This window comes from Salvelinus sp. IW2-2015, linkage group LG20 (assembly GCF_002910315.2).
Source record: "Salvelinus sp. IW2-2015 linkage group LG20, ASM291031v2, whole genome shotgun sequence".
Classification (NCBI taxonomy): Eukaryota; Metazoa; Chordata; class Actinopteri; order Salmoniformes; family Salmonidae; genus Salvelinus; species Salvelinus sp. IW2-2015.
In genome coordinates, this window is record NC_036860.1 from 700,953 (window position 1) to 718,059 (window position 17,107).

The 17,107-nt window shown below is 43.2% G+C and overlaps 2 protein-coding genes across 5 annotated transcripts; both read left to right on the plus strand.

Moving 5' to 3' along the window:
* Positions 1 to 1,388: 1,388 nt before the first annotated feature.
* On the plus strand, positions 1,389 to 8,213 carry LOC111981563 (target of Myb1 membrane trafficking protein). 4 transcript variants are annotated; one of them, XM_024012887.2, is made up of 16 exons: positions 1,389 to 1,521; positions 2,953 to 3,037; positions 3,141 to 3,219; positions 3,331 to 3,480; positions 3,591 to 3,725; positions 3,885 to 4,016; positions 4,279 to 4,395; positions 4,540 to 4,673; positions 4,757 to 4,784; positions 4,894 to 5,017; positions 5,103 to 5,166; positions 5,587 to 5,656; positions 6,010 to 6,078; positions 6,753 to 6,812; positions 7,052 to 7,091; positions 7,267 to 8,213. In XM_024012887.2, exons 1-16 carry the CDS (start codon positions 1,470 to 1,472, stop codon positions 7,362 to 7,364), a joined length of 1,437 nt encoding a protein of 478 aa, XP_023868655.1. In that variant the 5' UTR covers positions 1,389 to 1,469; the 3' UTR covers positions 7,365 to 8,213. The 4 variants fall into 4 exon arrangements, with proteins under 4 accessions (XP_023868655.1, XP_023868656.1, XP_023868657.1 ...); XM_070433736.1 differs by lacking the exon at positions 1,389 to 1,521 and adding an exon at positions 2,025 to 2,183; XM_024012888.2 differs by lacking the exon at positions 6,010 to 6,078.
* Positions 8,214 to 10,299: 2,086 nt separating this feature from the next.
* gcat (glycine C-acetyltransferase) lies at positions 10,300 to 16,958 on the plus strand. The gene is made up of 9 exons (XM_024010892.2): positions 10,300 to 10,591; positions 11,305 to 11,435; positions 11,542 to 11,643; positions 11,776 to 11,922; positions 12,296 to 12,450; positions 12,584 to 12,666; positions 14,142 to 14,313; positions 14,886 to 15,007; positions 16,584 to 16,958. Exons 1-9 carry the CDS (start codon positions 10,372 to 10,374, stop codon positions 16,733 to 16,735), a joined length of 1,284 nt encoding a protein of 427 aa, XP_023866660.1. The 5' UTR covers positions 10,300 to 10,371; the 3' UTR covers positions 16,736 to 16,958.
* Positions 16,959 to 17,107: the final 149 nt, after the last annotated feature.

Genomic DNA, 17,107 nt, shown 5'->3' on the forward strand with positions numbered 1-17,107 from the left:
GTATAAAATTGAGCACACAGCCATGCATTCTCCATACACAAACATTGGCAGTAGAAAGGCCTTAAAGAAGAGCTCAGTGACTTTCAACATGGCACCGTCAAAGGATGCCACCTTTCCAACAAGTCAGTTTGTTAAATTTCTGCCCTGGTAGAGTTGCCCCGGTCAACTGTAAGTGCTGTTATTGTGAAGTGGAAATGTCTAGGAGCAACAGCGGCTCAGTCGCAAAGTGGTAGGCCACACAAGCTCACAGAACAGGACCGCAGAGTGTTGAAGCACGTAACGTGTAAAAATGGTCTGTTCTCGGTTGCAACACTCACTACATAATTCCAAACTGCCTCTGGAAGCAATGTCAGCACAAGAACTGTTCGTCAGGAGCTTCATGAAATAGGTTTACATGGCCGAGCAGCAGCACATAAGCCTAAGATCATTATGYGCAATGCCAAGCGTTGCCGCCAATGGACTCAGGAGAAGTCAAAACACGTTCTCTGGAGTGATGAATCACGTTTCACCATCTGGCAGTCCGACGGACRAATCTGGGTTTGGTGGGTGCCAGTAGAATGTAACCTGCCCCAATGCATACTGTCAATTGTAAAATTTGGTGGAGAAGGAATAATGGTCTGGGGCTGTTTTTCATGGTTCAGGCTAGGCCCCTTAGTTCCAGTGAAGGGAAATCTTAACGCTACAGGATACAATAGCATCCTGGACAAATCTGTGCTTCCAACTTTGTGGCAACAATTTGAGGAAGGTTCTTTCCTGTTTCTGCATGACAATGCCCCCATGCACAAAGCGAGGTCCATACAGAAATGGTTTCTCAAGGTCGGTGTGGAAGAACTTGACTGGCCTGCACAGAGCCCTGACCTCAACTCATCGAACACATTTGGAATGAATTGGAACGCCGACTGTGAGCCAGGCCTAATTGCCCAACATCAGTGCCTGACCTCACTAATGCTTTTGTGCCAGCAAGTTCCAGCAGCAATGTTCCAACATCTAGTGGAAAGCCTTCCTAGAAGAGTGGAGGCTGTTATAGCAGCAAAGGGGGGACCAACTCCATATTWATGCCCATGATTTTGGAACGAGAGGTTTGACGAGCAGGTGTCCACATACTTTTTCTCATGTAGTGTAGCTTCATAGTCCACGTATTTTGATGGCTGGGGTAGAATGTTTAGATGGTTTATCGTTTAGTCCATAGCTAAAGTTTTTTTTTTTTGTCCCTCTCTGTGCAAATGTTCTGGTGGCCCTATTGTAGGCTACCCTATCATTCTGAATGTATTAATAYGGTCTCATTTTATGCAATGTATAAATTCCCAATTAGTAGACAATAATGTTCAGTGAATGTAACTTTCACTTTAACAGATGACGTAACCTAATTTAATTCAATTTGTGCCGCTTCAGTTTTTTGCAAGAACTCCTCTGCTGTGGAAACGAMVGAARCGCAGTTCTGGATTTTGGTTTGACTGGTAGAAAGAAGGATGGAGTTTCTGACAGGGAACCCGTTTACTACACCCGTGGGCCAGCGAATAGGTAATTGTTACATTTTAACTAATAAAGTAGGTTTATAGTGGTTTGGCAGGTGAGTTTGTAAATAGTTTACATTGTTGCATCGGACATGACAGGCTACAAGACATTGGTAGGCTACTGTTGGAAAACAGACGCTATCACTCCATAAAACGCCACTAGATAATCCGTAGGCTATCGAAAGGGAAATTGGCGTTATTGGTTATGTATTTCATAAGAAACGAAACTGTGACAATTGCTTGTTTATAGTTCGTTAATTGATCAAGATTGACAGTACAAGAAGAGATTAGATTACGCTATTGACACTTGCGCCGCACAATAATACCCTAGAGGCGGGTTTACAGTGTTTTAATCCTCAATTTAATTGGCCAGTTTGGGTATTGTTGGTGGTCTATAGACCAATCGTTTGGMAAGCTCTGGGTGGGGCGGTGAAAAATTGTTCCCTTCCTTTGTGACCTAATTTTAATAAAGGGGCATTTTTTCAAGGGCCAATGCAGCCATTTTTATCTCGATATCAAATCATTTCCGTGTAACCATGCAGTACCTTACTGTGAATGTTTTAAATTAAAATGGTCAAAAATAAACAATTTACTTCGTAGCAAAGAGCAATTTCTCAARCAATAATTTTGCTAGGACTGGGAGAGGAAAACTAGCTGTTTTTTGCAGAGGTTTGGAACTCTTTCTTATTGATATATTAACTAATTTACCAGGTAGACCAAAACGCCATCCCACCAAAACAGGCAACAATTTCAGGTAGACTTTTCAAACATCTATTACACTAAAAGGTCATTATCATTTTCACAATAGTACACTGTATTTCCACCTAATAGTGTGAAAATATATATCAAACACAGGTAAATCACATTTTTGACTGCACTGGGCCTTTAAGAAATAATAGAATAACATGCATACTGTAGATGTTTCATAGTGAGTAACATTGCTGATTTAATCATTAATCTGCTTGCCAACTTGTTTTTATGTAGACTACAAGTGGCCTACTATTTTATCTTATAAGCTTGAAAATTCCCCCGTGATGTAATTATAGATGGAAAACCAATCTGCCTACTTTAATGTATATGACCACAATGAGACGGTACAAGTAGGAGAGGTTGTTCTACTTTCTCAACTGAGCTAAATCCTCTTTCTATCCCCTCCCTTTCAGAGGAATGAAGACAGAACATTTTAAATTGTTTAATAAGCGTCTGCTAAGGAACCTAATGCTGGTCACATGAACCAGTCAGTTGGATGGAGAAAGAATGAGTTTGACAAACAAAAAGGGATTTAACTCGCATGGATGAGTAGAGGCATCAGCAAAGTAGGCTAATAAACAACTATTGAGAGTTGTGTTATGAGGCAGAGACCGTTTCACAGTGACTATGTCTTCCAGATAATTTTATGCAAAATGAAGTGCAATGTCTCAATTGTTTTTGTTCTCAGAATATGCAACCAGTTCCAGTCTGCAGTCGGAGGACTGGGCCCTCAACATGGACATCTGTGACATCATCAACGAGACAGAGGAGGGGTGTGTATCCTCTGTTGACATAATGGGCTGTTTTTTCCTTTGACAGCTTACTGTATTGTGCTCTTGTTGTTTGAAGTTGATTGTTTACCTACAATGATTACAGGCCTAGAGATGCATACAAAGCAATAAAGAAGAGGATTGTTGGAAACAAGAACTTCAGAGAGGTCATGCTGGCATTGACTGTGAGTGTCACATTTACCTCTCTCATTCACCATACTTTTTCCTTTTCTTCATGAACTTGTAACCTAACTTTCTTTCTCTCTCCATCTATCTTATGTCATGTTGGTTCTCAGGTACTGGAAGCGTGTGTGAAGAACTGTGGCCACAGGTTCCATGTGCTAGTCTCAACCAGGGAGTTTGTTGAGGGGGTTCTGGTCAGGTCCATCTTACCCAAGAATAATCCCCCTCTGGTCCTGCATGACAGGGTGCTCAGCCTTATACAGGTGAGAGATGGCATTGGTACTCATACCTTCAGTAAGTCACAGAGCTGTGTTGGAATTGACTGCTAGCTATTGTCGGGTGTGTGCTGTTTATGTGTTTGTCTATTGTTCAGGCATGGGCAGACGCATTCCGCAGCTCGCCAGCTCTGACGGGCGTGGTCTCTGTATACGAGGACCTGAGACGGAAAGGACTGGAGTTCCCCATGACTGAACTAGACGGATACTCCCCCATTCACACTCCAAATAGGGTATACCTTCAAACAATGACTGGTGAAAATGCATGCATGCATTTCCTCACTGACAAATACAGAGTACAACTTTCTGCTAAACCTCTCTAAAGCTGTTTTAACTCCCTACTCCCTAACACTAGTCTCTAACTCAATTGGTCCCTGTGCTCTGTCCACCAGACTGGGCCTGATAACGGGCCTACTGTCACTGTATCTGCTGCACCCTCATCCCCCAGGCCTGTCCCCATATCACCACAGCTTCCTGCATCCCAACAGAGCGAGCAGGGACCCCTCACCTTCACACCTTATCAGGTGATTGRAACGCTCCCGTCATACAGGGGCCTCTAAAATGGCATGGCTTTTATTTTAGTAACACAACAATCTTTTGCATGCAGGCTGAATTCACTCCAGGGCATTACTTTAAAATCCAATTACCTTGTGCACTGTGGATGTTTCACAGTTACTTGTTTCACATTCAGAATTTATAATAAAAGTTGATGCTTTACCGTATTATGCCAACCCCACCCCACACAATTTAGCATATGAGTGCTGATGCCATTGACTCCTATTCCAGGTTAAAAAGTTGAAGACCGACCTGGGAGTGGTTCGAGGTAACCTGACAGTGATGTCAGATATGATGTCTCAACTGGATCCAGCAACAGCCAAGCATTCAGACACAGAGCTGCTTCAGGTTAGTTGGTTCACTCGCTGGGCTCTCTCTATGGCTGTCCATCTGTGGCTGTGACACATGTCATCTGTTTGTATCCATCTCTCTTTTGTCCATTGCTGTCTTTTCACTGACTCTGTATCTCCTGCTCTCTCTGTCTGTCAGTAGGAGTTGTATGCAGCATGTAAAGACATGCAGGATAAGATAATGGAGCTGGTCCCAAGACTCAGTGAGGAGAAACTGACCGAGGAGCTGCTGGTTGTCAATGATGAAATCAATGCCACATTCACTCGCTACCAGAGGTATTGTCCTAAATTCTCAACATCAGATACAGTCAATAATTCTTGCTATGATAGCAGTATGATTTTCATTATTTCCTTTCCAGGTTTCAGAGACAAAGAGCTACACAGCAGGTAAGTGTTTTTTCTTAAGGATCTGTGGTCCTTTACCCTCATCACAAATGCATGTTTGGAAGAGAAATATGTACTGTTCAAGTTCTTCACATTTTTCCCAATCGCCTAGAGCCCGACCTACGTCAACCTTATTGACCTCAGCGCAGCAATCAAGCCTGTTGTTACAGCTCCCACCCACAGCCATCTCAGCCGATCAACAGTGGACACAGTGTCTAGTCAGATGACAGGACTCAGTAAGTAACTACAGTGTTCCTCTGATAGAGGTTCTCAATGTGTCTCTATAGTACAATTCATTCTCTTACCCTGTTTTCCACATAGGTATGAGGGAATTCGATGACTTTGCACAGAACAGGAGCATCTCACAGACACAACTGAGACCGAGGTAATAGACAGCTCCCGAGGTATAACAATTGGACTAGTGCTGTTGTTGTCTTGTCACTCCCTGGCTTGTTTAGGTAATAACAGTCCTGCTCCAGCTAAGCTGGTGCACTAGTCTAGACCGGAAGTGAACCTGACTGGCTCAGGATGGCTGCTTATCTCTCTCAAGATATTTGTGCCCTTCATTCGGTCAATAAGGATTATGAATGGAGTCTGACATGAACTGAAAGCTTACATAGCTAGTGAGAAAACTGCAAACATTTGCAATACAAATGTTGAAGGAATGTTCCTCCACTGTATTTGGTTTTCCAATAAAGTTGTTCATACTTTGGCCAATGGTTACTTGTGGAGATGGCTATTATTCTACTACTGTATGTACACTGTAAACGGCATAATTTTCTAAGCAGTGAGATGTGTGTTTTAGTGAGCGGAATGAAGGTGTTGCCGACAGTCTGACTCAAGCACAGAACACCAGATTACAGAACACTGAAACGGTCAGTAACCCCAGAATGATTTAACCCAGGACAGATTTGAAAGGATGTTTGTTTAGGAAGGGCATTGCTTGTGTCCATGGAGTCCTTATGCCCTGTGGAGTGTTACTAAGCGTCACTAATATGTACAATAACCCTGTGTCTTAGGTAATGTGTTGGTCTGCCCTGCCTCTATATGTGTAAACAATGTTCTGTGTCCTGCCACAATTTCACGTGCAAAATTGGCAATTTTGTTAGTGCTATAAGATTGTCTGTCTCTGTTTTGTCTCCTTGTTCATAACCCAATGGTTTTGTGTTATGGCATACATGTCTACCGGTATCTTTGTTCATAAATAAAAATGTCTATCTGTGTAAAGGGTGACAGCCCAGACTCCACCACCCTCAGCTCCTCGACACAGTTTGATTGGATGATGGAAAAGGGAATGGTGGGTCTGATTGGCTGGCACAGTGCCAACCATTTGCATTCTACCCCTGGGGCTTATGCTGGGATGTTTTGTATTCAAGCATGTTTAGTGTGTATTTTAATGAATGATTGTTTCCTTCCGTCTTTGTACTGAGATGGTTGTATGATCTTTTTTCCTGTGTGCCTGATCTGGTTATTTTTAGCTTACTTTGRTTTTTGCATTCATGTGTTGAGTGTTATAAGTGTTCATTTCTGAAACTGATAGATGGTGTGTATTGGCACATCTTAAAGGGATACTTCTGGATTTTGGCAATGAGGCCCTTTATCTACTTCCCCAGAGCCATATGAACTCGTGAATACCATTTTTGTCTGTGTCCAAAATGGCCTCATTGCCAAWATCTCCAAGTATCCCTTTTAAATCATAACTCTTCTGAATCATTACTATACTTGCTAATTTACTCCCATTCTGTTCTGTTTTCCCTGCCGTACCTTTGGTGTGGTGGATGGATCCCTAGTTTCCCCTGTCTAAAATAAACTGGTTTCAATCAGAATACTAGGGGTCAGCATGTTTGAATGGTGGTTGTGTAGATTGCCCAAGAAAAATCTAATGGTAATGGTACTCCAGAGTCTGGTCATCACAAGAAAACAGTGGTTTACAGTAAATCCTGACAGTAACCTCTTGCCTAACTCCCCCAGATCCCTGTGAGTCAGACGTCTGTGATGGATGACATTGAGAAGTGGCTGGATGTGGACGAGGTGGGTCACTGTTAGCATTCACTCAATATCATGGTGTACAAGCAGAGTCCAACTTGGTTCCATGTTATACCAGTGCCAGTCCTTGCACCCCCTCTCTAATTTGGTTTTATGGACTTTATTTTTTACCCCAGCAAATGTAACATTCCTGGATTCTTGAAAATATTCWATTTTGTTTGGACATGTAACTTTTGGCGTGAACACAACAGTCATGGCTTTCATGTGTGTTATGTGTATCACAGGAGGACGACATGGCTGATTCAGAGGGTGTGACAAGTGAGGGTGAGCTTCTATTTCTTAGTTCCTCATCCAGCTCTCATCCACTCCCTGGGTATCGCTATGTAGATCCAACAACAGTTTAGTTTGCTTCCTTGTACTATTACAAAGTCCTGAGTAATCCCTTTTTGAGACCGACAAAGCCCGCCTAAGGCAACTTCTCCTTCTCCCTCCTTTTTAGAGTTTGACAGGTTTCTGGCAGAAAGAGTGAGAGCAGCGGAGCGACTCCCGTCCCTGAAAGCTTCTTCTCGTGACGACAACAACCACTCAGAATCATAGGCCAAGCYGCAACCTGTCACATAACCAATGCCATTTTCCCAAATAGTGTGAGAGGACTGAACTGTCTGAATGTATGATTGGCACATACAGYGAGCAAATGACTGGTGGGAACAACTCCTCCTGACAATAGGGTTGTGCTACTGAYACTCAGGTACACTACAGAACTACTTTATGTTCAACTCTCCTGGGTTAAGGTCTTCATCTAGTATGTTTAATGTATATTTTTATGTTAAGGSTAAATTAACTTGGACCAAGTGTTTTTAACTTACACTAAAAGAGTGCTTTATGATAAGAACTTAAGTCGTCCAGTGCCACTATGTATATGGATATCCAGTTGAGGAGGCTGGTGGGAGGAGCTATAGGAGGATCGGCTTATTATAATGGCTGGAATGGAGTCAAACGTGGTTTCCTTATGTTTGGTACTGTTCCATTTATTCCATTCTAGACATTATGAGCCTGTCCTCCTATAGCTCCTCCCACCAGCCTCTGGTATGGCTGCGTATACAAACATTTGCACAATGATTAAGTTTAATTCCTGTTATGTTTCTTAGAAGAGAATGGAATATGCCCAATATTTTCAGATGAACATTGAATGGTGTGCATTCCAGAAAATGCAGGAATGATAAACACAATGTTAGTAGATTGCAATAAGATATAATTAGGGGAAATGAATTATGTGATGCTCATGATGAATCCCATTTGTAATACAGAACACTTTTAGGAAGAGCAATACAAACCTAATTGTTTCTGGAGTACTTGAAGTTTATCAAATGTTAAACAATGTCAATCAAGAACTTGTTCTCAACTGGCCTACAAGGTTAAATGAAATACGTTAATATTAAACACAGATGAAGTCTTAAACATAGTTTGCTTTTATTCACTCTGGGAGATGAGGAGTTCAGCGTGTGGTCTGATTTCATGGTTCTGCAAATATGACTGATTTCTGTGTTTGTAAAATTGGTATACCATAATTCCACTAGTCTGTGACTGTGAATAACACAAAAGGTTTTGCAGTTTCCAATGTCATTTAAAAAAGCATGTTGAATCTGTCAAGTACTTACAGGAGTGTTAATGCTTTTGTCATATCAACTTTAAAGGTGTCTGAAGAAACTGGGATGCCATAGCTTTTACAYGGAACAGCGAAGGGCTGAGAGGAGCTCCAAACAGCTGGGGCAAGGGGAAGTTGAACTATGTATTTTTTCCTGACATAAGGAATTGATATCCCAAGTTCAACGTTTTAAAAACGAACGTGCCTAAAACCAAAGTATGGAAGAGGCAATTTAGAAATGCGTTGTGAAGCATAAACTCKGCCAATGTTTGGTTCTCTGAAATACTGCATTTTGATCTGTAAATCTCTATTCTGCATGGTATCTAAACTATACTGAACTAAAATATAAATTATGATTTTACTGAGTTACAATTCATATGGAAATCAGTAAATGTAATTAGGGCCTAATCTATGGATATCACATGAATGGGCAAGGGTGCAACCATGGGAGGGCATAGGTCCACCCACTTGGGAGCCAGGCCCAGCCAATCAGCATGATCCCCCCCCAACAAAAGGGCTTTATTACAGACAGAAAWACTCCTCAGTTTCATCAGGTGGTTGGTGTCAGACGATCCCACAGGTGAAGACACCGGTTGTTTCGGTCCTGGGCTGGCGCAGGTTACACGTTGTAGGTTACACGTTGTTCGGTCCTGGGCTGGCGCAGGTTACACGCTGCAGTTGTGAGGCCCGTTCGACGTACTGCCAAATTCTCTACAATTATGTCGGAAGTGTCTTRTGGTAGAGAAATTAACATTCAATTATTTGGCAACAGCTCTGGTTGACATTCCTGTAGTCAGCATGCTGATTGCATGTTCCCTTAACTGACCTCTGTGGCCTTGTGTTGTGACAAAACTGCACATTTTTTGTGTCCTTTTGTCCCCAGCAAAGGAGAAATGCTCAATAATAGGGAGGTGAACCAATTTTTGCTCAAAATATGAGAGAATTTCTGGGATCTTTTATTTCAGTTCAACACGTTACGTGTTGTTTATATTTTTGTTCAGTATAAATCAAGATTGCTGTCTTGGCCTTTTTCAGAATAAGCYGTTTTATTTATTTAACCTTTATTTAACCTTTATTTAACTAGGCAAGTCAGTTAAGAACAAATTCTTATTTACAAAGACTGCCTACCCCGGCCAAACCTGGACGACACTGGGCCAATTGTGCGCTGCCCTATGGGACTCCCAATCACGGACTTAGAGACTGCTTTGTTTATTTGGTTGCTAATCTTTTTTATCAGTGGTTTGGTTTTCTACAGGTTTAATTGAAAATTAAAATGTTTTATTTGAAGTAGGCTACTTTCTGTTACTTGCAAATTAAATGTGCGAACCCCGCTTACCGGACAACTGGCCATGTGAAACGAACTCGCCCAGAGTGTGGTTATACCACGGAGTTTCTAAACCCAGAAGTGCAACATCGCGAGACTTCCAKCCCGGGATTTGGGTTTTGAGATGTAAAACATTATTCCTTAGTTGTACATTTTCTCGAAATCTAAAGGCACAACCTAGATTCGAGCCAATGTCTTCAGTAGTTTAACATGTTATTACTCCAACCTCGTGAAAGTGACAAACTGAAACGTTTTTATTTTCGTCAAAAACTATTTTACATCAAAGGAGTGCCTTTGATTTGACTGCCTGCACATGCGTAGTTAGGCGCCAGACGACCACTAAGACCCGATGACGTGATTCTACGCATGAGTTTAGYCAGCCAACGTCGCCTACAAGTGTGATCGGATATACTGTCTTCATACTGTACTGTCTTTGGCTATATGTTTCGAGATTTRGTTAGATTCAGAAAGCACCTCTATACTCCCATCGCTTCTGATTGGTGCTCCATGATACGCCCACGTGCGTTACATATCACTCTGACGTCACTTACAGTATTTTTGGCCACGCCTTACGTTGTTATCCTGTCTAGTCACAACCTATTAACTGCTTGGAAAGAATTTGACAGAAATTCACCATGCCTCTTCGAACAGCTGTCCGTTATCTTAGTGCCCCAATAAGATATATTTTGAGACCCTCAACTACCACCTCAAACCGGGGCTATGCAGCTATCGCCGARGCTAGATCGGTGCTGGAGCATGAACTTGAAACGATCCGAACTGGTGGAACGTGGAAAGGAGAAAGAATAATCACGTCCAAGCAGGGTCCTCATATCAACGTGGACGGCAGTCGTGGCGGTGAGTRGCCTGACGTTATAGTTAGGGGTCAGCTCACCAACTTTCAATTATATTKATTTGCCTACCTATGTATTGCTGTCCTCAAGTGACATGAAAAACATGGCAAAAGTTGGCACCKTGGAATTTAAGTCTAGCCTACCCACGTTGTCTAACGAGGTCGAACTTGTTGCATACAGACAGCTAAAAGTTGTAGCAAGCTAAGTTCGCTAGCAAGTTTACCTACTAGTTTAGTCTTGTTCGCCCCATCTGAACTTCGAGGAAATTCATCTCAGCCTGGTGGTGTTGGGGTAGCTAGCTACATGACCGAGACTTGCCCTACTTGGCAACTGGAAGTTATACGTGTGCTTAGTGTTATCGTGATTTGTGGTGGCTGCTGGTGTTGTTAAACCCATATTTCTGCCACCAACGTAWCTACTRAATTGTTACTGTTCACTTTTGTGTACCAGAGAAAGACTGACCCCTAGTGCTGATTTATGAATGGCTTATGTCCTCTCGTGTACAGCTGGCACTCTTCTGTATTTGCCAGTAAGTACACAATGGTAGAAATCCCTCACTCATACTCCCTCCAGCAGTCATGCAAGGTCACTGTGGTAATTGTTACTGGTAAATCAAGATTTCTCTGGCGGTTGGGTCAGTATTGTTATGATGTGCATGTCCTCTGGAGAACCTGACTTATATATGCTTACCTATTGTTTCTCTCTCCCCCTATATAGACATATTGAATTTCTGCGCAAACAACTATCTGGGCCTCTCCAGCCATCCCCAGGTAGTGGAGGCAGGGATTGAGGCCTTGAAGAAGTATGGTGCTGGGCTGAGCTCAGTGAGATTCATCTGTGGCACACAGGTAACCTAAAGACTGCTTGCTCAAGTGTTTCTGGTGGTTCTGTGTGAGTTCACATTACTCTGTGATTGTGTCTCCTCTCATTCTCGTATTACCATATGATCCACAGGACATTCACAAAGATCTGGAGCAGAAGCTGGCTCAGTTCCATGAGCGTGAGGACTGCATCCTATATGCCAGCTGTTTTGACGCCAACGCAGGGCTATTTGAGGTTTGTGATTCTTGAATACATTAACATGTGATTAACTGTTTTATACATTATGTTGCATGGTYTGTCGTTACAGTTTCTGTGCCACTGTATTAAACAGTCCTAAAGTAGTAATGCACTCTTTTTCTACGTCAGGTTCTGTTGGGCCCTGACGATGCAGTTCTTTCTGATGAGCTGAATCATGCCTCTATTATTGATGGGATCAGATTGTGTCGGGCCAAGAGGTTCAGATACAAACACATGGACCTGAATGACTTGGAGACCCAGCTGAAAGAGTCCCAGGTAAAGAGGGTGCTATACACACATTGAAATAAGAATCTCCTTGAGGTGATTATGTGGGATAATGACAGCGGGGTGAGGAGTAAGACAGGCATCATCTGCTGTCCATCTTCCAGCTGGAGGATTTCTAAACCCTGTCCTCCCCATCCTAATACCTGCACTACTTTCAGCCATTACACATATTTCTTAGAATATGATTGCACAGTATATTTTTTTTAATTAAGGGCTCCACCTTTCATGAAGCTTATTATGCTGAATCCTCTTGAAATCCATGAAGCTTGAAACCATAGTGATGGGTAAATTAAGGTTGCTGAATTGATTTTAGTGTTAGTGGGCTGTGTTTGCTTCACTGGTCATCATGGCTCCCTGTCCTCAGTCATCTCGTCTACGCCTCGTTGTCACGGATGGCGTGTTCTCCATGGATGGTGACATGGCTCCATTGAAGGGGATCTGTGACCTGGCAGAGCAGTATGGAGCCATGGTCTTCATTGACGAATGCCATGCTACAGGTTTCATGGGCCCACGAGGCAGGTGAGTGAAGGTCCGGGTGGAGAGAAAAAAGGACAGATGGAGAAATTATGCTAGAACTTTAATGATGTAGTTATGCCTAGGATAACTAAAAAGGATTATGCCGACCAATAGTGTTATTACATTTTGTTTGCAGAGGCACAGATGAGCTCCTGGGAGTGATGGACAGGGTTCACATTGTCAACTCTACTTTGGGAAAAGCACTGGGAGGTGCAGCTGGTAGGTTTCCCTCTGTTTTGACTCGTATATGGAATTGCATAACATTTAATAACGGTACTGTATGTTCTCAATTGTTATGAAATGTCACTGTTGACAATGTAGGCTGTGTAATTGAACTCCATAAATGGATGACAAAACTAACTTGAAAATATACATTGATACAGGGCATTTGGAAAGTATTCAAACCCCTTGACCTTTTCCACATTATTCTAAAATGGTTTAAAAAAAAACTGTAGTAAATTAATTTGACATGATTTGGAAAGGCATACACCTGTCTATATAAGGTCCCACAGTTGACATTGAATGTCAGAGCAAAAACGAAGCCATGCGGTCGAAGGAATTGTCCGTAGAGCTCCGAGACAGGATTGTGTCGAGGCACAGATCTGGGGAAGGCTACCAAAAAATGTCTGCAGCATTTAAGGTCCCCATGGGCCCACGAGGCAGGTGGCCTCCTCAGTGGCCTCCATCATTCTTAAATAGAAAACGTTTAGAACCACCAAGACTCTTCCTAGAGCTGGTCTCCTGGCCAAACGGAACAATCAGGGGAGAAGGGCCTTGGGTCAGGGAGGTGACCAAGAACCTGATGGTCACTCTGACAGAGCTCCAGAGTTCCTTTCCTCTGTGGAGATGGGAAAACTTTCCAGAAGGACAACCATCTCTGCAGCACTCCACCAATCAGGTCTTTATGGTAGAGTGGCCAGACGGAAGCCACTCCTCAGTAAAAGGCGCATGACAGCCCGCTTGGAGTTTGCCACAAGGCACCTAAAGACTCTCAGACGATGAGAAACAAGATTCTCTGGTCTGATGACACCAAGATTGAACTCTTTGGCCTGAATGCCAAGTGTCACGTCTGGAGGAAACCTGGCACCATCCCTATGGTGAAGCATGGTGGTGGCAGCATCATGCTGTGGGGATGTTTTTCAGCGGCAGAGACTTGTCAGGATCGAGGGAAAGGTGAACGGAGCAAAGTACAGTGAGATCCTTGATGAAAACCTGCTCCAGAGCGCTCAGGACCTCCGACTGGACAACGACCCTAAGCACACAGCCAAGACAACGCAAGAGTGGCTTTGGGACAAGTCTCTAAATGTCCTTGAGTGGCCCAGCCAGAGCCCGGACTTGAACCCGATCGAACATCTCTGGCGAGACCTGAAAATAGCTGTGCAGCGACCCTCCCCTTCCAACCTGACAGAGCTTGAGAGCATCTGTAGAGAAGAATGGGAGAAGCTCCCCAAATACAGGTGTGCCAAGCTTGTAGCGTCATACCCAAGAAGATTCAATGCTGTAATCGCTGCCAAATATGCTTCAACAGAGTACTGAGTGAAGGGTCTGAATACTTATGTAAATGTGATATTTCAGATTTTTTTGGGCGGGGCTGTAACATAACATAACATAATGTGGAAAAAGTCAAGGGGTCTGAATACTTTCCAAATGCACTGTATAAGGTGGATATGGGTTTTCTATCTGTTTTCTCTCAGGTGGGTACACAGTGGGTCCTAAACCTTTGATTGACCTGCTGAGGCAGCGCTCTCGTCCGTACCTCTTCTCCAACTCCCTACCCCCTCCTGTCGTGGGCTGCGCTACCCGGGCTGTCGAGCTGCTCCTCGCTTCCAATGAGATTGCCCAGAGTGTCGGGGACAAAACCACGAGGTGGGAACCGGGGAAGGGACTGGGGCCTCTGTTTTGGTGAATGTGGTAGACACCATCTAAGCTTATGGAACGGTTAACATAGGAGCACGGACAAAAACAGATAAGCCTTTTTGTGTTGGTCTTTGTGAAAAATGCGTATGAGCTAAATCATGAATGGGACATGTTTGAAAAGAGCAATTGAATGACCTTGAGATTGACTATTTTCTTGTGCTGAAAAAGTCACAAGATCTGTATTTATTCTGCATTCAACACTTTTGCTTATTTCATCTCTTATCTGTACTGTGTCCTTCACAGGAGGTTGGTGGGACATTTTAATTGGGGAGGATGGGCTCGTGGTAATGGCTGGAGTGGGATAGTATCAATCATTCCATTTGCTCCGTTCCAGACATTATTATGAGCTGTCCTCTRCTCAGCAGCCTCCACTGGTGTCCTTCCACACATGTCTACAGTTTCAAGAGCACTACATGTTTCCCAGAGAACCCAGTTAGCAACAATGACAGTTGAAGGCATTGATACTGTATAAGGAACGAGTGCCATTTCTGTAATGTCATTATTCTCTCCCTCTCTCGTAGGTTCAGAAACAAAATGACCGGTGCTGGGTTCACCATCTCAGGCTCTGACCACCCTATCTGTCCTGTGATGCTGGGAGATGCTAGACTAGCCTCTCTGATGGCTGATGACATGCTGAAACTAGGTGAGGAAACAGTTTAGGCTGAATATGAATGGAGCACAAGCACATTTCAAGCATTATCAAACATTACAACAGTCTGTATATTGGTTTGAAATACTCTATGGATTTTTTGTCCACTCATTTTATAGAACTGAACTACACTGCTCAAAAAAATAAAGGGAACACTTAAACAACACAATGTAACTCCAAGTCAATCACACTTCTGTGAAATCAAACTGATTGACAATAAATTTCACATGCTGTTGTGCAAATGGAATAGACAACAGGTGGAAATTATAGGCAATTAGAATTAAATGTGCATGTGTCTGCTCAAACGGTCAGAAACAGACTCCATGAGGGCCCGACGTCCACAGGTGGGGGTTGTGCTTACAGCCCAACACCGTGCAGGATGTTTGGCATTTGCCAGAGAACACCAAGATTGGCAAATTCGCCACTGGTGCCCTGTGCTCTTCACAGATGAAAGCAGGTTCACACTGAGCACATGTGACAGAGTCTGGAGACGCTGTGGAGAACGTTCTGCTGCCTGCAACATCCTCCAGCATGACCGGTTTGGCGGTGGGTCAGTCATGGTGGTGGGGTGGCATTTCTTTGGGGGGCCGCACAGCCCTCCATGTGCTCGCCAGAGGTAGCCTGACTGCCATTAGGTACCAAGATGAGATCCTCAGACCCCTTGTGAGACCATATGCTGGTGCGGTTGGCCCTGGGTTCCTCCTAATGCAGAACAATGCTAGACCTCATGTGGCTGGAGTGTGTCAGCAGTTCCTGCAAGAGGAAGACATTGATGCTATGGACTGGCCCGCCCGTTCCCCAGACCTGAATCCAATTGAGCACATCTGGCACATCATGTCTCGCTCCATCCACCAACGCCACGTTGCACCACAGACTGCCCAGGAGTTGGCGGATGCTTTAGTCCAGGTCTGGGAGGAGATCCCTCAGGAGACCATCCGCCACCTCATCAGGAGCATGCCCAGGCGTTGTAGGGAGGTCATACAGGCACGTGGAGGCCACACACACTACTGAGCATCCTTTTGACTTGTTTTAAGGACATTACATCAAAGCTGGATCAGCCTGTAGTGTGGTTTTCCACTTTAATTTTGAGTGTGACTCCAAATCCAGACCTCCATGGGTTGATAAATTTGATTTCCATTGATAATTTTTGTGTGATTTTGTTGTCAGCACATTCAACTATGTAAAGAAAAAAGTATTTAATAAGAATATTTAATTCATTCAGATCTAGGATGTGTTATTTTAGTGTTCCCTTTATTTTTTTGAGCAGTGTATTTTTGAAAAGCTTGATCAAAAAGATTTCTGTGGAATTACAAATGAATGGACACACATCAACCTGTAGAGGGAGACAGAGATATACTCATAGATTTTTTTGTATTCAACAATTTTGTCTCACAAAATGGGAGCTGACAACAATCAATGACCTAATAGTTTATTAGCTGCAAACTACACTGCTTGAATACTAGGGCTGGAAAAAAATATTCATTTGAATCAGTCTGGCCTTTCTTGAAGAACCGTAGTCTTCAGTGTTATGTCTATCTACTACAAGTACCCATTATTCTGTCTCCCACAGGAGTGTATGTGATTGGGTTCTCCTACCCAGTGGTACCAAAGGGCAAAGCCAGAATCCGGGTCCAGATCTCAGCGGCCCACACTGACCAGGACATTGACCGCGCTGTAGATGCTTTCATACAGACAGGCAGGAAGCATGGAGTTGTGTCTTAAATAGAAGGACTTGTGGATAATTTTGCTGCCAATAAGCAAGTTAAAAAGACAAGCAGCTTGCAGAGTTTGGACTGTGGTTACAGATTACACAGGAGGCCTATGAATGACAGTGCGACAAAGATAATTTATTACATACAGGGTAATGTATTACAGATGAAGCTCAATGCTATTTGTGTTGCTTTTGTGTTGCAGTTGAATGAATAAAATACTTTTGTTAACAAAACGTTGGTATTTTCCTATGGAGCTAGCAGGATATGGTTGTAATACTGGGTAAGCTAGAAGATATATTAAAGTCTTGTTTTTATTTAGAGCAATACACGTGTGCTTGCATCAACAGTAACTTTGTAAACACAACGAACAGGGTTGTTGTTC